The following is a 22,611-nucleotide window of genomic DNA, read 5'->3' as shown; positions in this document are numbered from 1 at the left end:
AAGGGAGCCTCATTCTACACTATGTAAAATGAGGAAGTAAAGCAGATGGAACAGAATGGTCAAATTCTACCACTGGCCTGTTCCCCTGCTATAGTTCTCCCCAAAGAACCATTCCTTTCCTCTGAATGTCTACTTTGTGCCAGGTGCTTTTCTAGGTGCCAGGGAGATCTAGCAGTGAACAAAACAGACAAAACTTTCTGTCCTCATGAAGCTCACATTCTAGTGATAAAAAACAGACAATAACCATATACATGCATGCATACATAAGACATGTACACACGTACACATTTACATATAGAGTGTGTTACATGACATAAATGATCATGGAAAAATAAAGCAGGAAAGGGAAATAGGTGAAATTGGGGAGGGCTGCAGTTTTGGATATGGTTGCTAGGGAAGGTATCACTGGGAAAATAACAGTTGAGTCAAAGTAAAAAAAAAAAAAAAAAGTAAGGGAACAAAATTATCTCTTTCACCTGGGAAAAAGAACATATGAAGCCACTAGCAATTTGAGTAAGCAGTAACTTGAGCCCTTTGGTGTTCAAGGGAACAGAATTTGAAAAGTTTTAAAATGAGAGAAAGACGTAGGCCATGAACAGTTAGGCAGCCCTAGATGCTAGAAAGGAAAAGGAATATAAGTGTATTCCTGGAGGCTGGAGAGGAAAGAGCAAATACAAACCAGGTTTTCCTCAGTATTTCTTAGGGACTGCCTTTAGGGAACAGAATAATACACATAGTACAGACATTATTAAATTGGAAGTCTTCTATCCAGAGAACCCTAGAGAACTGTAACAAAGCAGAAAGAAAAGAATAAAATATAAGGTCAAATTCTTCCCATAAGTTTCTCTTCTACAAGATCAGAAAGACAGGGGCGCCTGGGTGGCGCAGTCGGTTAAGCGTCCGACTTCAGCCAGGTCACGATCTCGCGGTCCGTGAGTTCGAGCCCCGCGTCAGGCTCTGGGCTGATGGCTCGGAGCCTGGAGCCTGTTTCCGATTCTGTGTCTCCCTCTCTCTCTCTGCCCCTCCCCCGTTCATGCTATGTCTCTCTCTGTCCCAAAAATAAATAAAAAACGTTGAAAAAAAAAAAAAAAAAAAAGATCAGAAAGACAGGCAAACCTTCAGAGATGAATCTAAATTAAAGGAGCTATAGAAAGCTAGAGAAACTTTTACCTGTTCAGGTAACTAATGATTTAAGCCTATAAGCTGCTAATGTCCTATATATGCTCTAAATGAAATTTTATTTCTTCTGCATTTTAGTTTTAAATAGTACTTCCCCTCTTTTTCACTTTGTTAAAAAAAAAAAAAATAGTACTTCCCCTGACATTGCTTTTCCCAATATCTTTTTAATATTCCAAGTGACCCTATATACCACTCTGGCCTCCTGACAAACCAAGAAAATCAAAGTGGACTTGCCCACCTGTGTGACCTCATTTCTAAAAGCACATTACAACTGAGAATACCAAGTGAGGGGAAAGATATCTGGGGATGACACTTTTGACCACAAACATTAAACAAGATTACTGGAAAGCTAGAGGAAAAACCATTAGCCACCACAAAGATTTTGGAGCTGGGTGATAATTTGGGTGATCAGGACATACATGGAAACCTAAGTTTAATGAACTAGAAGATAGTACAGCACAGTGTGCTCCTTAACTTCTGAGTCCACTTTCTCATCTGTAAAATGAAGGTTCACAGAGCTCCTCCTGTGAAGAAATCAGTGAAATCAGGCATACAAAGCCCTTTGCACAGCATCTGGCACAAAGTTAGGCGTAGAGAAATGGCTGCTCCTGGTATGAATCATCTTTACTATAAATCATTTACCTGAGCAGCCTTGGCAAACGTTGGCCCATGGTACCGGCCACCGATGCGTAACACATCCTCTGTACAGTAAAAAAACTCAGAGAAACCGTAGAACTCGCTGTTATTGAAGTCAATTGGCGACTGGTAGATTCCATTCAGCGAGGCCTGGCTGGTGTTGGGGCGAGCCAGCAGGGGGCTCAGCATTGCCCCGCAAGAAGACCAGTCTCCTCTTCCTCGGATATGCAGCACCTGGCTGTTCCTCTCCACCACATCTGTGAGTCCCACGGGCAGGCAGGGATCCAGAAATGGATTGTCAGGACTCAGACCTGTCTTCTGGCCCAGCAACCTGCCACAATGACAATAACAAACAAAACACATCACTAATGTATTCAACCTCTTTAAAAAATGCCTATAAAAAACTTGGTCAAAGAATGTGCTTCACAGATATCTTGTTTTATATGGCATCCCTAGAAACAAGCATGGAGTATCAACCATGCAGTCACAACACATGAACATTTAACTTAAGCAAATTCAACTTAGCAGAAACAAAGGAAAGAAGGAAGGAAGGATGGATGGATGGGTGGATGGATGGATGGATGGATGGAAGGGAGAGATGGATGGATGGATGGATGGATGGATGGATGGATGGAAGGGATGGATGAATGGATGGAAGGAAGGAAGGAAGGAAGGAAGGAAGGGAGGAAGGAGGAAGATAAGGAGAGAAATATGGCAGTGATCAAATTTTGTTCAACCTTTTAATCAACATGTATATTTCCCAATGTATAGTGAAACTAGGGATATTAATCTGCTGGTCTCAATCTAGTCTTCATTCCACTGCTTCTTAGAAGTGCCAAGATCTCACCACACTGAGTGTGGTTCTAACGTTTAGCAAAACACCTGGGAGAAGGTAAAGAGAGAAGGTTGGAGGAGTTTCCTGAGGAGAAGGATGTGTCAGTGGTCAGTGACAACGGCTGGCCATAGGAAGGACCTGCCTGGCCCCACGTGGGGAGGGACAGGTTGGGGCAAGTTCTAATCCCCATCCTGGCCATTACATGGTTCTGGCTGTTTCAAGTCTGCATTTGCCCAGCAACAATATTCCCGTTCCTGAAGAGATTAAATCTGGCTGAGGACAGAAATTAGTGGAGACCAAATAACTTTGCCAACTGCAGTTAATTATTCATCAGTTCCTAAACAGACAGACGTTGAAGGGTAGACTTCCTGGGATGAAGAAGCCTCCATGATGTAAAGACTGAAGGAGGGATTGGGAACGTGGCAACACAACAAAATGTTCTGGAACAATTGGAACCTATTTTAAGGATGTGACACCAATTATTAAAAAAACTCAGAAAATCATATTAAGAAGAAAGAACCATTACATTTTGACATCCCAGGAAGCATGGGTTTCTCTAGTAGAGTAGCAGCTACACAAGATGAATGATCAGTCTTCTCAATTAGGAACCTGGCAAGAAATACCAATGCACATATTGATGCATGGTGGCAGCCATGATACAGCCTGGCAAGTTCTGAGGCAGGAAACAGCAGACAAAGAGAAAAGGGCAGCAGAACGACAAAGGAAGGAAATGGAAAAGGAAACACAGCAGCTAGCAAAGATGGAACAAAACAAAACTGGTGTAAAACTTTCATAATTGTTCTTTGGACTGCCAGCAGGAGCGATCTGAGCTCCACAGCCCAAGCAACATCTGTACAGACTGAAGAGTATTTTCAGAAAGCAAACACACTGCTTGGTTTTAAGGCATTCGTCCATCACCCGGTATAACAGGAGTCTCCTAAAACACCTTGACCTCTTGGTAGTTGAGACTTACAAAAACAAAAAAGAATCAGGAGACAGTATTTTCTTTATTATGGTCCCAAAGAAGACAACTGCTGTGGAGCAATTATTACAAATCGCTGTATTCATAATTGTAATTAATACAATAGCGGTATTTCTTCAAGTTAGTATTTCTAGCAAAACAAATGGGGTAAGTAATTTTATGGTGAAAAAAACCTCTGCTGTCTTATACTTCCTTCAACGTACGTAGTGATACAATAATTTTAAATACTAAAGAAAAAAAACCCCACAACTATTTGTACATTATGGTCTAAATACTTCATGTGGTAGCCAAACAAATCAGTGATCTGTCCATGCTGCAGGAAAAACTGGCTATTCTGGACTTAATGAGAGAACAATGTGAAGATTATTTCTAACTTCACATGCTTTTTATCTTTTATGCGCACTATGGAACCTCACTCCCACGTAAGTTGCAACTCCACTGTAAGTGAACAAATATGTCTTCTACCGAGAGGGAACTGCTAAGAACTACATTATACTGCACATTGTAAATTAATAACTTAGCCTCACTTATCCTGTGATACCATTTCTGAAAAAGGACACAGCAAGAGATCAACATAGTAAGCTGCTATACTTTTCTGAGTCCTAAGAGCAAAGACCAGAATGCACCCTAACCTAGATCAAGTGGGAATACCAATGGAGGGTCTCTATTAGTAGTGACACTACCCCATTGATGAGAGTGGTCAGGAAGGAGGAGGAGGCAAGGACATACCTATCTTAGTAGAATATGAGTATTTCTTGCTAACATCTGCACCCTGACAACATTCTATTTCAGAGGCACAGATCCCCATGTCCAAAGTACCTATTTTTGGTAAGGGTTTCATTCAGCACAAGATCTTCATAGCGCTGCCGGGCAAAGTTGCCTCCAAAACCCAGGAAGGTTGTGACATAAACCCTGTACACATGTTCAGTGTGTTGCACATCACAGCCCAGGTTGAATTCAGCCAGCAGGATCTTTGCTTCTTCTTCCTATAATACAATGTAAAGAGAAAAAAAGGGAATTTTCATTTTGGTTGATTTACAGAGAGCTATGACGTTACCAATATACCAGTCTTCGTGTGCTGTAACTACCCTTTAAAATATCTTATAGCATTCTTTCATTCTCATAACATTATTTTCAACAAAGACACAAAATGACAAGCCTGAACAAAAAAGTACAGAGACTAAATACCAAATTAGAGACAACAGGATCTGTAGTTCTATACAAGGCAGAATCATTACAGATAATGTCATTTTCTTGCATGTACTTTTCAGATTTTCCAGCTTGCCAAAATGAGAATGCACTACTTTTATCATCAGGAAAGAAAAAATCTTTTGATAAAAATAAATTTCAGGAATTTGGAAGATCATCCTGAGACCTATTCTGTGGGTTTTTACAATTCTATTCAAGAAGCTTTAATGTATCCTATGACAGGGACTAGGACTGGGAAAGTTCCATTTTACAGTACCTCTAATGAAAAGATGGTCTATTTTTTTTTTTTTTTTTTGACTTCAGTCCATGGTTTGAGTTAATCATACTCCTCAGTTCACGGCTCATTACCATGGCAAAGCCCCATTTCTGTTTTGTCTATTTACTTCCTTTTATCCTCATACTCACCCCCATCCCTACCCTCACATTCTAATGTGCTTAATGTAACATATATTTGTACATACTGTTGTAAAATTAAATTATTGTTTTGAATGTATTTATTTTTAATTAATGAAAATGCTATCATGCCCAGTAATTTCACTAAGTATATATATAAGAGGACTGAAAAGTATGACTAATCAAAAATGTATATGTGAATGTTCACAGCAGCATTATCCATAATAGTCAAAAACTGGAAACAAAAATCCAAAAGTCCATCATCTGATGAATGCATAAACAAAATATGGCATGGTCATATGGTTATTCAACCATGAAGAGAAATGAAGTTCTGATCCATGCTACAACAGAGATGAACCCTGAAAATATTTTGCTAAGTGAAAGAAGCCAGACACAAAACGTCACATATTGTATGATTCCATTTATGTGAAGTACTCAGAAGAGGCAAATCCACAGGAGACATAAAGCAGATTAGTGGTTGCTGGAGCTAGAGGGAGGAGAATGGCAAGTGACTGCTAATGAATGTGGGGTTTCTTTTCAGGGTAATGAAAATGTTCTAGAATTCGATAGTGGTGGTTGCATTACTTTTTGAGTGTGCACAACTTTGTGAATTGTACCAAAAAAACCACTTTAGGCACTTAGGATTACTTATATTTTTTAAAGCACTATTGTACTTTGTCTCATTGTTCCTTTCGTTATTTACCAAGCCCTAAAATCCATCTGTAAGACCGTTATATTACCAGGCTACATCTAACTTGTTGCTTCCAAGTATACTTTCTATACTAGTGTTGCTTTCTAAATCTGCACAAACAAAAAAGTCTTTTATTTAAGACTTTAAGGATAAGTGCCACTTACCAGAACAATGCCTTCATTTTACCTGTTGACTACATATTAACAAATAAAGACTAAAATGTCTTACAACCTTGTTCCCCAAATTTCCAACCCTTGCACAGACCCCTTCTGATTGTTAAACCCACATTTCCAACAATCTTGCTGGATATTTAGGCATATATGCTCCTCAGAGATCTCAAATTCATCATACTTAAAACTGAATTCATTGGTTACAAGGACTTGGGCTAGAGACCAGAAAACTGTTCTCACCCGAATCTCCAGACCATACTCATTTGCTTAGCATCAACCCACCCTTTACCCTGGGGTCTCTCTCAGTGACTGAATTCCTTACCCTACCAGGTACCTAGGTGGGAACCTCAGCATCACTCAGTATCCCTCTCTGCCCTACCCACACCATTACATTACACTGTTTTGTTTTGTTTTTTCCAAAATACCCCTGAGATCTGTGCCCTCCATTCCATTTCCACTTACATTGCCTAGTTCAGCCCTTATTACCTCTTACCCAAGGTTCCCTGACCTACATTTCTTTCTCATACAGACAACAAAATTATTTTCCTAAAAAAACAGATTGGATCTATTATTAGTCACATAATGGAGCTGAAAAGGACCTTCAGAATTTAATTATTTCATAGATGATGAAACTGAGGCCCATATGACTGCCCTACTCAAAAACCTTTGCTGATTCTCCTCCATCTATAGAAATAAAAGTGAAATTCCCTAGCATAGCACCCAAGACTCCTTACAATTTAACTTCATCTTACCTTCCTAGACTTACTATACTGGAAAATTCTATACTACAACAGGCTATTCAACGTTTCTTGGACATTCTGAGCTCTTTGCTGCTTTCTTTGTGCCCTTGTGCATACTATTTCCTCCATAAAGGTGGCCTTCCTCAACCTTCAAATGCAAAAGCCTACTTATCATCCAGGGCCCAGGTAAATACCTTACTTTCCACAAAGCCAGCATGACTCCCATTCATGTAGTAGACGAGTAGAGTGGGGACATTACTGATATCTGGTAGAGGCCAGGGATGCTGCTAAACATCATATTATGCACAGGACAGCTCTCGACAACAAAGATTTATCCAGCTCAAACTGTCAATAGTGCCAATGATGAGAAACCCTGGGTTAGATCAAATTTTAGTACTTCCATAGTCTGCCTGTTATCACAGGCTGTCTTCACTGATAGATTATAATAAGTTTTTGGGGGCAGTACAATATGTCTCATTCCTTGCACACAACAGGTGTTTAAAAACTGTCTGCAGCTCTTTTTCCTATGATAAAACTCTTCCCTCAAGATACATATATTCTTTACATTCTAGTCAGGTAAGGAATTTAGAAGCACAAGAATGGAATCACAAGTAAGGGAAAGAAAATAACATTTAATGAACAAGTATGTACCAAATACTGTACTCTGGGCTTTATATGAATTATCATGTTTAATCTTCCAGCAGTCCCAGGAGACAGGGAGTATAACTGCTAAAATACATTAAACATTTAGCACATGTTGGAAAGTTTGTCAAGTGCTTTACACACATGGTGTCATTTCATCTTCCCAACTTCATGAAGTGGATACTATTATTATTCTCTTTTCATATAGGAGGAGATTAAAGCTCAGAGAGGTAACCTAACCAAGATAATGTAAGCTAGCGAGTATCTGAACAAATATTTGGACCCATGCAAATTGGTCTAAGTCAAAAAACAGTGACCTTCTTTCCCAAATACTGGCATTTGTAGCAACCCAATATCCCTAAAAGGTAAAATACCTGTTTCGGAGAAAGGACAGAGGCTGAGGTAGGAACTTCATAAGCAATTTGGAGAGAGGCTCCTCCCATATCTAGTATCCCTACTGTCCTTCTGCGCCCTATTGCCAATTCCTGGGGACCCTCAGCATCTGATTCTGAAATAAATAAGGGAAAAGAAAAGGCCTAGTAATTAAAAAACAAATCAAAAATGAAAAAAAAAATCAAAATAGAAATCCCTTAAAAAATGAAGAGCAAACTGAAATAAATTAATCTCACTGTATCAACTATGTATTACAGAGAATTCTTTCAAGTAACATTTTTACTATATCCCTCATAGGATGTATCTTACTGACAACAGAAGCAAATAAATATCTTAAACTGCATTGTAGTAGTCTTATTGATAATAATTTTTTAAGCCATTAAACATGTTATGAAATAAAGCAAATAAATGTTTATATTAATATATTTAGGAACAAATACTCAGCATAAAAGAAAAAACCATACAGGTATAAACTCAACAATATTAAGCAACAACCTTATAATCTTTTTTTAATTAATTTATTTTTAATTTATATTCAAGTTAGTTAGCATATAGTGCAATAATGATTTTAGGAGATTATAGATTCATCCCCTATGTAAAACACCCAGTGCTCATCCCAACAAGTGTCTTCCCTAATGCCCCTTGCCCATTTAGCCCATCCCCTCACCCACAGCCCCTCCAGCAACCCTCAGTTTGTTCTCTGTATTTAAGAGTCTGTTTTGTCCCCCTCCCTGTTTTTATATTATTTTTGCTTCCCTTCCCTTATGTTCATCTGTTTTATATCTTAAATTCCACATGAGTGAAGTCATATATTTGTCTTTCTCTGACTAGTTTCGCTTAGCATAATGCCCTCTAGTTCTATCCATGTTGTTGCAAATGGCAAGATTTCATTTTTTTGATTGCTGAGTAATACTCCATTGTGTGTGTATATGTGTGTGTGTATATATATATATACATACCACATCTTTATTCATCTGTTGATGGACATTTGGGCTCTTTCCATACTTTGGCTACTGTCGATAGCACTGCTATAAACACTGGGGTGCATGTGCCCCTCCGAAACAGCACACTTGTATCCCCTGGATATATAACTAGTAGTGTGATTGCTGGGTCATACGGTAGTCCTATTTTTAACTTTTTGAGAAGCTTCCATATTGTTTTCCGGAGTGGCTGCACTAGTTTGCATTCCCACCAGCAGTGCAAAAGAGTTCCCCTTTCTCTGCAGTCTTGCCCGAGTTGTTAATGTTAGCCATTCTGACTGGTGTGAGGTGGCATCTCATTGTGGTTTTGATTTGTATTTCCCTGATGATGAGTGATGTTGAGTATTTTTTCATGTGTCAGTTGGCCATCTGGATGTCTTCTTTGGAGAAGTGTCTATTCATGTCTTTTGCCCATTTCTTCACTGGATTATTTGTTTTTTGGGTGTTGAGTTTGCTAAGTTCTTTATAGATTTTGGATACTAACCCTTTATCTGATATGTCGTTTGAAAATATCTTTTCCCATTCTGTGGGTTGCCTTTTAGTTTTGCTGATTGTTTCCTTTGCTGTGCAGAAGCTTTTTAGTTTGATGAGGTCCCAATAGTTCATTTTTGCTTTTGTGTCGCTTGCCGCTGGAGACATGTTGAGTAAGAACTTGCTGGGGCTGAGGTCAAAGAGGTTTTTGCCTGCTTTCTCCTCTAGGATTTTGATGGCTTCCTGTCTTACGTTTAGGTCTTTCATCCATTTTGAGTTTATTTTTTGTGTATGGTGTAAGAAAGTGGTCCAGGATCATTCTTCTGCATGTTACTGTCCAGTTTTCCCAGCACCATTTGCTCAAGAGACTGTATTCCATTGGATATTCTTTGCTGCTTTGTCAAAGATTAATTGGCCATATGTTTGTGGATCCATTTCTGGGTTCTCTATTCTGTTCCATTCATCTGAGGGTCTGTTTTTGTGCCAGTACCATACTGTCTTGATGATTACAGCTTTATAATACGTCTTGAAGTCCAGGAGTGTGATGCCTCCAGCTTTGGTTTTCTTTTTTTTTTTTTTTTTTTTTTAATGTTTTTTTATTTATTTTTGAGACAGAGAGAGACAGAGCATGAGCAGGGAAGGGGCAGAGAGAGAGGGAGACACAGAATCGGAAACAGGCTCCAGGCTCCGAGCCATCAGCCCAGAGCCCGACGCGGGGCTCGAACTCACGGACCGCGAGATCGTGACCTGGCTGAAGTCGGACGCTTAACCGACTGCGCCACCCAGGCGCCCCCAGCTTTGGTTTTCTTTATCAGGATTGTTTTGGCTATTCGGGGTCTTTTCTGGTTCCATACAAATTTTAGGATGGTTTGTTCTAGCTCTGTGAAGAATGCTGGTGTTATTTTGATAGGGATAGCATTGAATATTTAGATTGCTTTGGGTAGTATGGACATTTTAACAATATTTGTTCTTCCAATCCAGGAGCATGGAATATTTTTCGATTTTTTTTGTGTGCCTTCTTCAATTTCTTTCATAAGTTTTCTACAGTTTTCAGTGTATGGATTTTTCACCTCTTTGTATAACCTTATAATCTTAAATATGAATTGGAACTATCATGATTTCTTTTTCTCTTTCTAAAAATACATATTTTCTAGCTCTGTACGGAAAGGGCCTAGAAGTAAGTATAATCTAGGAGCAATAAGCACTCCTGGCATCCATGGTCTCTAAATATCATTTTCCAATAAAAGAAACCAGGGCTCCTTAAAAAATGTCTGATGCTAGGTCTAAGGTAGAAAAAATACAAGACAAGCATGGAATGTACCTTAGTGTGCCAAAAAGCAAGGGAAATATAAAAGACTATTGGGATGTTAAAAGGTACAGAAGCCAACCTATAGGTGCTCCAACTGGCCAATGATGGTGTAATTTGAGCACTGAAAAGAATGATGATGCAATGGACTACGATGCATCAAGCACATTAAAATCTACAAACTCATAATGATACTGAAAAAAAACTTCACTAGTTACCTTTGGAAGTTGCTAGGACATCAACTCATTAATCAAAAATTTGATAAATGGAAGAATGAAAGATCTATCCTGTCTTTCCATTTAGAACTGTATTCCAGGATAATCAAATAGTTAATGAAGAAAATTTTGTTATATAAAAACCCCAACTGTTAAATGCAGAAGAAATGAAGGAATTATAAAAATAACTATTTTGCAACCTCTAATGAAAAAACGAATCTAAACAACAATCACAATTGGCTACTATAACCATTAAGTGAAAAGTGGCTGGAGAATTTTCATAATAGATTAGATCAGGCTGACAATACCTGAACCCTGAAACCTGATCAGTCTTAACGTGACTGAAGTGGGACAAGCAGACCTTATAAAACTTCTGATGTGATGTAGTAGGAAACACTTAGTGCCAATCTTTATTTATTATTTATTCTTGCCAAAGGAATTGAATCGGTGTCTAATCAAGCTTCTGTATCTAATCTCCAATTTATAAGACATAAGGAGGGATGAGAAGCATGTTTAAGACCCCACAAAAATTCAGTCAATCAAATTAAGAATGTGGTAATTTCATTCTATCAAGTGAGCCAGTTTTGTTTTTGTGTTTTTAATGAATGATTTGAGGAAAAGAGGTGGGAGGGGGAAAGCTGTTATAAAGAAACTTATCAATCAAATGTAATTATGATCCTTGTTCAGATTCAGATTTTAACAAGACAATTACAAATAAATATTCTTGATACAATAAAGGAAGTCTCTACCTGGGTATTAGATAGATGTTACACAATACTAGAAATTGTTAACTTTTTTAAATTTAAGAATGGCATTGTGGATGTTTCAGTTGTTTTGAAGCTCCTCATTGGTGAGAGATAAACGCTGAAGTACAAGAAGATAAAACGATATGTCTGGGGTTTGCTTTTTAAAATCCAAAAGGAAAAAAACCTGTGTTGTATGGAGGGAGGGTGGAGCCAAAAAACTGACCAACCACTAATTAGTGTTGAGTCTGAGTAATGGGCTCATGGAAATTCATTTTATTATTGTTTACTTCTGTAAATGTTTCTAACTTTCCATATTAAAAATTTAAAAAGAAATAAAAGAAGGGGAAGTAGGACTGGAAAATGAAGCATCTTTACTTTTAAAAAAAAGAAAGAAAAATCACTCAAATGTGGCACTTATATTACACTGACAGGTTACAACATAAACCTTCATTCAGTCCTTAGAACTGTCTTAAGATGACAACATTACTCACCATCCTCATGGTCGAATCTTCCCAAAACAAAGTTGATTCCAATCCATGCATAAACTCCTAGGTAAGAAACATAAAAGCCCATGCTTAATTCTCTATTGCTATGCCATGTATACACCTCTCCCAGGGCTGTTCTTTTCCTCCTTTTCTTAGGAAAAAAGTGATGATACTATTTTATTCCATACTCTTAGTGTATGAATTCAAAATCTCTTATCTTGTGATGCTTTCCCCTTTTAAAATGATTTGCATTCTGGGGCGCCTGGGTGGCTCAGTCGGTTAAGCGTCCGACTTCAGCTCGGGTCATGATCTCGCGGTCTGTGAGTTCCAGCCCCGCATCAGGCTCTGTGCTGACAGCTCGGAGCCTGGAGCCTGTTTCGGATTCTGTGTCTCCCTCTCTCTGACCCTCCCCCGTTCATGCTCTGTCTCTCTCTGTCTCAAAAATAAATAAACGTTAAAGAAAAAATTAAAAAATTAAAAAATAAAATGATTTGCATTTTCTAAATTAATGTGTAAATTTGCATTTTCTAAATTAATGTGCAAAAACAAATGTAAAAAATGTGCATCTTGGATTCTGGCTCTGGGCAAGAGGAGGTAAGCACACTCCATCCTGTCATCCCACCGAACACAGTGTAAACTGCATGGAATATATGGAGCAGATTTGTGAGAACTCTGGAAGGAAATAATAAGAGGCACACTGAGTCAGAGATCAGAAGTTAAAGTACCACCAAACCTGTAGTGAGTGTCTCATATTTTCCCCTCAGATATTGCCTGGCCTGGACTCAAAAGCAGCTTGAAACACAAAAGGACATCCAGGTATGGAGGGAAAGAACTTCAAGACCTTGCTTTCTGGTCCAAGGAGCATTAAAAGAGACCCCAAAGGCTCCGAAAGAATGGAGGAAAATCCCTTGGGTTTTTTTCCCTTCATTTTGTTCTCTGCTACCCCAGGCAATCCTGCAACAGCAGAGGTAGAAGTTGGGCAGGTGCCTAAAACTGTGAAGGATATGAATCTTCTCTGACTAGAGGAGCTACAGCCTTAAGAACTGAAGAAAATCCCTATTGCTGATTTTTCTCCATGTCCTCCACCATTTAGCCCTGGATGCAGATGCAATCATGGGAAATGTATGGCAGAGTAGGGAAATTAAAGCCCTGGCTTTCTAACTGGAGGACCATGAAAGTGAACCCCAGGGAGCCAGAAAGTGTTGGGGAGATCACAGAGAGTAAGGAATAAAGTGATGTATGAACTCCTGGGCTCACAGCCAAGCAACACATGCATGGATCTCATAAACAATATACCAAAGGTTCTGAGAACCGTACTGGCTAGGCACTCCATTTGTATGGACTATGCCCAGATTTTAGACTGACCACTGGGTGACACACAAATGGTACAAACCCAAATAGCAGTGACAAGGCTTTGAAAAATGAATCACTACAATCACAGAAGGCAGGTCAGAACTTGAGGCATGAACCTAACCAGGTCAACTCCCTGCTAACACAAACAAAAGTCAGTATTTTCCTTACGATTGAAACAAGACCCAGTTTCATAGTATAACTTTCAAAATGTCCAGGACACAATATAAAATTACTTAGCATGAAAAGAACTAGGAAAATCTCAACTCCTAAGGGAAAAGATGCCAACCCCAAGATGACACAGATGTCAGAATTACCAGACAGAGATACTAAAGCAGCTATATAACTCAGCAATAAGAGCAGTCTTACAATGAACGGAAAGATAGAAAGTCTCAGCAAAGGAAGAGAACATAAAAAAGAATCAAATGAAAATTTTAGAACTGGAGAATGCAATACTGAAATTGAAAAGGTAAATCTTTTCCTTTATGTGAACTGCAACTAGAATGTACAGAAGAGGGGCGCCTGGGTGGCTCAGTTGATAATCAGCGTCTGACTTCAGCTCAGGTCATGATCTCATGGTTCGTGAGTTCAAGCCCTGCATCAGGCTCTGTGCTGACAGCTCAGAGCCTGGAGCCTGCTTCGGATTCTGTGTCTCCCTCTCTCTCTGCTCCTACCCCACTCACACTCTGTCTCTCTTATTCAAAAATAAATAAACATTTAAAAAAATTCAGAATGCACAGAAGATTTTCTCTTTTTCAAGAAATGGAAACATAATTTGTCATGTAGGCCACATTTGGGCCACATGAGAACACATATTCAATCCTACCTCAAAACTACAAACCCAGCAGTGCAAGCTTTTAGGGAAGTATCAGTACTTCATAATAAATACAATAAAGGGGGGGGGGGTGCTTGCGTGATGCAGTTTGTTAAGCTTCTGACTCTTGGATTCAGTTCAGGTCATGGTCTCATGGTGGTGAGATGGATCCCTGAGTTGGGCTCTGCACTGAGCATGGAGCCTGCTTGGGATTCTCTCTCCCCCTCTCTCTCTGCTCCTCCCCTGCTTGCTCCCTCTCCTTCAAAATAAATAAATCAACATTTAAAAAATAAACGCAATAAAAGGAGAGCCCATAACAAAAGAAAAGTAAATAATGATCATCCCCTATTAACGTTTCCCCTTACTTTAATAATTTGCTTTACATTAGAATTTGGCAAACTCAGTACAACTCCCAGAAGTACTTATGTTTTGAAAACTACAATTAGCTAACCAAATACTCACTTGGAATCATCACTAAATACTAACATGTTCTTATAAACACAGTACTTAGCACAAAGTTAAAAATAAATATATGACTTCCAGAAGCAGCAATCTATAACAGACACCAATGCAGAATATGCAAATAATAATTAAAAAAAAAAACATATGACAGAATCAAGAAAATTACTCGAAGAAAAATAAAAATCAAATATATAAAGTAATCCTAACCCCACCCCTAGCAGAGAGACTATGCCATGATTGGCTAGGAGCTGAAGGAGTGCACCCCTCAAGGCCCAGTACCTTCCTGCTTCCCAGAGATCACTTCTGCCTGAGACTGTGAAAAGAGGAAGTCAAACTCCAGAGGTAAATCTCTCACCAGATCAGCCAAGATAGCCAGCTGCTTTCTGCAAGAAAGAACAAAAATGTAAAAGTTAATCGTTAGACACTCTTCTCACAATTAGCTTCAACTTGCACTTCTACCTCATTGCTCACATAGTCCATCCACTAGTTGAGCCATGCTTCTTTTTGGCACTTCACTTGATTTTAAAGGTTTAAACTGCCTCCAAAGTATATCCTTCCACTTAAAAGGCAATATGATACTAGTAATACTTTTTCTTTGTGTAATTTTATAATTCAAATAGTATTAAAAGATGAGACTACAGTTCTGTGCCTCTCACAACGCTGAGTATATATAAGTGGCAGGAAGCACAGTTTCATAATTGCATGATTCCTAACTACTATGAAGGGAAGCTGTCAGACTAAGGAACACAATCTTATCCTCAGATTACCTCATATTACCACACAACAAGCACTGTTAGATCCACAAATTAATATCCTTTACAAAACTGACAATGAACTTTTTAATCTCCTTTTATATATTTCAAGGGCTGGGGTTTCGTTTCTTTATAAAAATCTTATCATTTGAAAAACCCAAATCAGGATCAAAATCCAAAGGTTATAACAGTTTGGGGACAAAGTCTGAATCTTAGTATCTAGGGTTATTTTCTCCTCTCAAGTTTTATGCTATCAGTATTATTAAAGAAAAGCAAAGAAACAAAGCTAGAAGTAATAATATGAATCTAGAGAAAGGGGTTAAAAACAAAAGCAACTATCCTGGATCTTTAAAATAACTCATTAGAAAAATATTCTATTGGCTCAGCATGACTTAGTGAAGAATGATAACACTTAAAAGTAAAGAATATATTTAAAGTAATAATTTTCTTTAAGCTCAGGTCATGATATTATGGTTGTGAGATCGAGCCCTGCATCAGGCTCTGCACTGAGCATAGAGCCTGCTTGGGATTCTCTCTCCTGCTCTCTCTACCCCTCCCAGCTCGTGCATGCTCACTTTCTCTGTCTCTCTCTCTCTCTCAAAATAAATAAATAAACATTTTGTAAAAAAAAAAAAAAAAAAAGGAAAAACAAAGTAATAATTTTACAATATACTGTCAAATACAATTTCTAAAATAGCTCGTTGTTATACATATTAAATTCTTACAATAAGAATTTTACGTGGGGAACAAGAGGGATTATTTTGCTCTCCCTATTGGATATGTTTCCAATTGGCTATTTGCTTAAAATAAACAAAAAGAGGGCTTGCTGATTTGGGGGACAATATGGAAAAATGGGCACCCACATACACTGGTGTTTGGAATGTAAATTACTGGTATGATTTTTTTTTTTGTTTTTTTAAGTAGGCTCCATGCCTAGCCTGCTTCGGATTCTGTGTCTCCCTCTCTCTCTGCCCCTAACCCACTTGAATTCTGTCTTTGTCTGTCTCAAAAATAAATAAACATTAAAAAAAATTTTTTTTTAATTAAGTAGGCTCCATGCCTAATGTGGGGCTTGAACTTCTGATACTGAGATCGAGAGTCAATGCTCTACCAACTGAGCCAGCTAGGTGCCCCACTGGTATGATCTTTTTGAGAGCAATCCAGGACTTTGTATCCAAATTTTTAACGTGCTTAACTTTTGACCAGCTATTACGTTTTTAGAAATTTATTGCAAGGGAATCATCAGATAAGAATACAAACAGGAAGCGAATACTGCAGCTTTATAAAAATGAAAAAGTGACAACCTGTTAAATAATCTATGTCATATCCATATAATGTAACACTAGACAGATGTTAAAAGAAATGAGGTCGACTTATACTCTATATGTATTGACATGAAAAGATGTCCAACGTATTTTGAGTTCTAAAAGGTTATGAAACAGTACATACAATATGATCCCAACTTATATTAAACAATAAACAAAAAACTTTTTCACGTACTGCACAGAATAGAACTTTTGTTCCTAAAATTCAATATTGTTTCTTTATTTAAAAAAAAAAAAACAAACAAAAACTTTCAGTGGCATCCGGGTGGCTCAGTCAGTTAAGCATCTGACTCCTGGTTTTGGCTCAGGTCATGATCTCACGTTTCGTGAGTTGGAGCCATGCATCGGGCTGTGTGCTCACGGTGCAGAGCCTGCTTGGAATTTTCTCTCTCTCTCTCTCTCTCTCTCTCTCTCTCTCTCTCTGCCCCTCCCCTACTCGCACTTCTCTCTCAAAATAAATAAATAAGCTTTAAAACAAAACAAAAAAAACCCCACAAAAACAAAAAACTTTCAGTGGCAAAATGCTGATAACTGTTGAAGCAGGGGGCTGAGAAAATAAGGATTCATTATGTTGTTCTATTTTTATTTATGTTTGAAATTTTCCAGAACAAAAGTTTTTTCCCCCTTAAATGTCACCTTGTAATACCTTTGTAATTTCTTTTTAAAGGCATTTTCATTACAAAACAAAAAAGAGGTTAGTCTAACAAATTGTTAGTCTAGGCCTTTGACAAAGAAATAAAACCTAGTGATAACACATTTCAAAATATAGTCCAGGTGATTTAAACCCATTTTGAATATTGCTCACAAATGCTAATATATTAGTGGAGCATTAATTATACAAAACAGGTTCTTACAGTGATGGCTATATTTATGTCAACAACTACAGCTGCCTCAAGAGGTAGCAATGATTTCATAAGCCCAGGATAGATATAGGCATTATTTAGAAGAGGTGATCAGAAAACGAATTAAAAGACAAGCTCTTCACAAATTCTTAAGATAAAAAAAAAATACAAATATTCGGAGCCTCCATGCTGACAGTGAACATCTTAGACAAATGGAATGGAGTTACATAGTGGGTTTTGTCTGCATAGAAACTTCTTTGACAAACAATGTCAATGCTGAGTGACATCAGGAGACGAGGCAATCCTTTCTTTTGCTCCAGACCCACAAAAGGGGGCCAAACCATCACCCTCCTGGTCGGCTCTGCCTTTTTGACTCCCTCATCAACTTCTTCTGTGGCCTTCATCCCCCTTCCTTGGTGTTGACCTCAGACCACTCACAAGCCTGTGATGTGGCACCAACTGTGTCACCTATACTCTTCCCAGGGTTTCTAAATTCTGAACTATATGATTATTACTTATGTCAGAATCAAAAATTCTAACTTACGTGTGTAGTATGGTTAACAACTTTGTAGAAATTACAGAGAGATGTACAGAGAGAAGGGAATATGACAAAATGAAACACTTTCGATAGGGCAATAGGGATATAAGTTTATTGTTTATTTTTCCTTTACTACAGCTATAATATTTTAAAATTTGGTTTTAAAAATTAAAAAACACAAATGTTGTTTTGTTTTGTTAAGAGAAAGCACGCATGAGAGAGGAAGAAGGACGGAGGGAAAGAGAGAGAGAAAATCCCAAGCAGGCCCCACGCTGAGCACAGAGCCTGATGCTGGGCCCAATCCCATGACCCCAGGATCATGACGTGAGCTGAAATCAAAAGTCGGACACTCAACTGACTGAACCATCTAGCCACCCCAAAAACAAAAACAAAAAAATTTTCTTAAGTTTATGCATTTAGAGAGAGAGTGCAAGCAGCGGAGGAACAGAAAGAGAGGGAGAGAGAGAATCCCAAGCAGGATCCATGCTGTCAGCACAGAGCCCAACACGGGCTGAATTGCAAGAACCATGAGATCACGACCTGAGCCAAAATCAAGAGTCAGACGCTCAACTGACTGGACCACCCAGGCACCCCAAAACAAAAATGTTTTAAAGGCCAAGATATACGGGAAAATGAGGGGTTAAAATAGGTCTCTCATTTCAACAAATGGTTATATAAAATAATCTGCTTCTCAACAGCAGACAAGATAGTAAACCAGTAATTGTGTATCTAAAGAGAAGGAAAGAAGCCCATTGAAAGAACTGTGGACATATGTTACATTGTCCTGCATGTCTGGCATAAGCAGCACAAAGCCCTACCTGCATAGCCAAGGTTTTTGTTGCTGGCCAAGAATACAAAATAAAACTTTCTGGAAAAGGGAACTGTTATTTACCAAGAAAAAAAAAATCTAAGCTAACAAAAAATACCTGCTGCCTATGAGACTTTGAACATTCCAGAAGAATGAATTCTAAAGTGAAGGGAGCTCACTCCCACCCCATGACCATAAGTGTGAAGGGGCCAGGGAAGTGTCAAAGGGGAGAAATTACAAACAAGAATGTGTCTGACCTAAGTACAGCCACTGCCTCTTCCTCCTCTTCTTCCAAAGAAGAAAGAGGGATTGGGTGGCAAGATACTGGGCTAACTTGCCAAGGTCAAGTGGAAAAGACTTGACTGGATGAAGCTGAAAAAAACTGTTCTAAAACAATGGAGACTGAGCTTTGTAAAGCAGCACCATGACCAGGCAGTTAAGGAGAGAGCAGCATTCCTTTCTACCGACCCCCAGGTACCCAGTTGCTCGGGTCAACCTCCTACAACCCTTCTGTTAACTGTGCTCCCCTTCTAGTGATCTAAATTTATCACCATCACCACTGCCCCTCAGTAAAAACTAAGAATCATTACAGCCATCACAGATAGATATTGATCCCAAAGAAGCAAATGACATGAAGCTCTGAACAGACTGTGAAATAACTGCGTGCAGGGGTGGCTTTGCTCTATTTTGAGCCAGGAGTCTTCCAGTGCCACCTGTGAACTCTGCATGGTGCACCCATAGCCCACCTTCAGACCAGGGGACTGCAAAGAGTAACATGTGGAATCAGCCTGGCAACTCTCATGCCACCCATTCTCCTGTGTTCTTCAGACCCCCTATCTCACCTCTCAGGGAGAAGCCTCATGCCTGCTGTGCACAGGATGTAAAGAGGGGTCTCCTTGTGCTTCTTCACAGGCACGTGAGCAGCAGCAAAGCTCAGCAGAGGACGAAGGTAATCGCTGGCATGTTCTGGAGTGTCGGCCATTGCAGAGATTCCTTAAGTAAGACAAAATACTTTAAAAAGCAGATCACATGGATTCAGAAGACTGATACTCCATAAAGTTCTGCATAAGGTCCTAAACACTTATTTATTTGAGAGGACGGGAACAGCAATGAATGAGATCTCTCCCATTATCCAGACTTGCAAGAAAAAAAGGGAATAGCTTTCTTTCTGCCTCTTCACTCTCTCCTCTTTCATGCCTGTAGCAGGTAAAGAGACTGACAACAAAATACATGCCAAATAGTACCTGGCTTGATTTTTTTAACCACTGGTTGGCTGTTGCGGTCTCTCATCTGCTTAATGTCCAGTAAATCATGAGGGTTGCCATTATGTCTTGGCCAGAAATAAACAAAAATCCGGGAGCCACTGCTGCCACAATCCACGACAAGTCCGTAATTTAGAGTTGGGTCTTCAGTGTTGGTTGCTTCAAGCTCCCCTACTCGAGCCAAATACCTGAGCCAGGCAAAAAGAGAAACTGGGATTAAAGAGTTTTCATGAAGTGTCCACCTGTGCCAGCCACATGGAACCACACATCCTGAGGAATGAAACAACACTGACCATAATTAGTGATGTACATAGATAATGCCTGGTTTTCTTCCCGAGAGCCATTGAAATGGCAGCGGGGGCAGTTCTGAAACTGGCTGGGATACCAAATGTTTTACCATCTTTAAAGAGCTTCTAGGTCTAAGCAAATAACTACTTTTTATTGTTATAAGCCACCGAGATATGGGGCAGTTTGTTATACACACTAGTTAACTAAAACAATCCTAATAATTTCTCTTCTATCTCTCTATCCTTTCTGTACATAAACATTAACACTACTTTGGAATGATTATCACTTAATATGTGTTTCTGGGTGGCCATATTTATGGGGCTTTTTGCTTTGTACTTTTTACTGCTAGAACTGCATTAATAAAAAATGTATTTCATAAACACAGTAGTTATTCTTTTCTATATCTTTTAAAGTATTTTACAGTCATAAAAAGAATGCTTATAAAATATGTATAAATAATAACAATAAAACAATGTACCCAACACCCAGTCTAAAAAAATAAAACATTACACTGTTAAAAAAAAAATAGCTTCTAGGCCCTAGGACATCAGAATTTTGTGTTGGAATTTCTTCAGATTCTCATTATAAGATATTTATGTGGTGGACAGCAGGAAGATGAAACAAGTAAAGATGCTACCATCAAGGGGCGCCTGGGTGGCTCAGTCGGTTAAGCGTCCGACTTCAGCTCAGGTCACCATCTCACAGTCCGTGAGTTCGAGCCCCGCGTCGGGCTCTGGGCTGACAGCTCGGAGCCTGGAGCCTGCTTTGGATTCTGTGTCTCGCTCTCTCTCTGCCCCTCCCCCGTTCATGCTCTGTCTGTCTCTGTCTCAAAAATAAATAAACGTTGGGGAGCCTGGGTGGCGCAGTCGGTTAAGCGTCCGACTTCAGCCAGGTCACGATCTCGCGGTCTGTGAGTTCGAGCCCCGCGTCAGGCTCTGGGCTGATGGCTCGGAGCCTGGAGCCTGTTTCCGATTCTGTGTCTCCCTCTCTCTCTGCCCCTCCCCCGTTCATGCTCTGTCTCTCTCTGTCCCAAAAATAAATAAAAAACATTGAAAAAAAAAATTAAAAAAAAATAAATAAACGTTAAAAAAAAAAATTAAAAAAAAAAAAGATGCTACCATCAAAACACCAAGGTTTGAGTCTCTCAGCTCTGGCACTTTCTATGCTGTGTGACCTACATCAAGTTACCTACCTTCTCTCAGACTGTTTTCTTATCTGTAAAATAAGGATACCAAGTCTCCGCCCTCATACAGACAATGTATGCTGAGTGGTTAGCACAGCGCTGTACCACTGCCACTGCTTTTACTGTTATGTGATAATAATTGGGAAAGCAAATAGCAGAAGACTCTCTGGAGAAAAGAGCTGAAAAGTCCAGAAGAAAAGAAGGCTAAGAGTAAGTGAAATGCTCCTGAGTCTTAGGCTTTAATAGACATTAAGGTTCACTTAGAACCTGAGAGTCTGAAAAGTACAAACATTGCTGAACTTCTCTTTGAAGAGAAGCCCAGTGAGAATGGCTTTTAACTTATTATATGGAAAAAGCTCTTTCTTGGTGCTGAGAATACATACTGCATGGTAAACAGATTAAAACGTTGTCCTGTAAATTCTTTTAAATTTGATTAAGTATTACTATAGGTTGAGCTAGTACTTGAATAAATGCTTTGAAAGCAATGCTGTGTATTTTTTCAAGTATCACCACTAAACTCCCTTCCTTATATCTGCCCTACTCATCCAACACTGTATTTAGAGCTAATTCCTAGATCCCCTAGACCCTTACACAGAACCCCTCAGAACTAGGTTTTGTGGGAGCACCTGGGTGGCTCAGTCAGTTGAGCAACCGACTTCAGCTCAGGTCATGATCTTATGGTTTTTGAGTTCGAGCCCCGCGTCAGGTTCTGTGCTGACAGCTCAGAGCCTGGAGCTTGCTTCTGATTCTGTGTCTCCCTCTCTCTCTGCCCCTCCCCCGCTCATGCTGTCTCTGTCTCAGAAATAAACATTAAAAAAAAAATTAAAAAAAAAAAAAGAACTAGGTTTTGTGAAGCCTGAAACTAATGCCATTGGATAGTTGTTGTTGTTGTTGTTGTTGTTGTTGTTGTTGTT

At 39.0% G+C, this 22,611-nt stretch overlaps 1 protein-coding gene across 1 annotated transcript in view; it reads right to left on the bottom strand.

The window, feature by feature from the left end:
• The window catches only part of ENTPD7 (ectonucleoside triphosphate diphosphohydrolase 7), a gene marked incomplete at its 5' end in the record, with an annotated part of 30,814 nt that extends 10,290 nt beyond the window's left edge, over positions 1-20,524 (bottom strand). Inside the window, 7 exons of the mRNA XM_049645578.1 lie at positions 1,822-2,146; positions 4,452-4,618; positions 7,852-7,985; positions 12,080-12,136; positions 14,979-15,082; positions 19,807-19,957; positions 20,209-20,524. Of these exons, the coding sequence (XP_049501535.1) occupies positions 1,822-2,146; positions 4,452-4,618; positions 7,852-7,985; positions 12,080-12,136; positions 14,979-15,082; positions 19,807-19,957; positions 20,209-20,524 (1,254 nt within the window). The remainder of the gene's footprint in view (positions 1-1,821; positions 2,147-4,451; positions 4,619-7,851; positions 7,986-12,079; positions 12,137-14,978; positions 15,083-19,806; positions 19,958-20,208) is intronic.
• Positions 20,525-22,611: the final 2,087 nt, after the last annotated feature.

Source organism: Panthera uncia, chromosome D2 (assembly GCF_023721935.1).
Source record: "Panthera uncia isolate 11264 chromosome D2, Puncia_PCG_1.0, whole genome shotgun sequence".
In the NCBI taxonomy this organism is placed as follows: Eukaryota; Metazoa; Chordata; class Mammalia; order Carnivora; family Felidae; genus Panthera; species Panthera uncia.
This window is presented reverse-complemented; position numbering and strand designations above follow the sequence as displayed.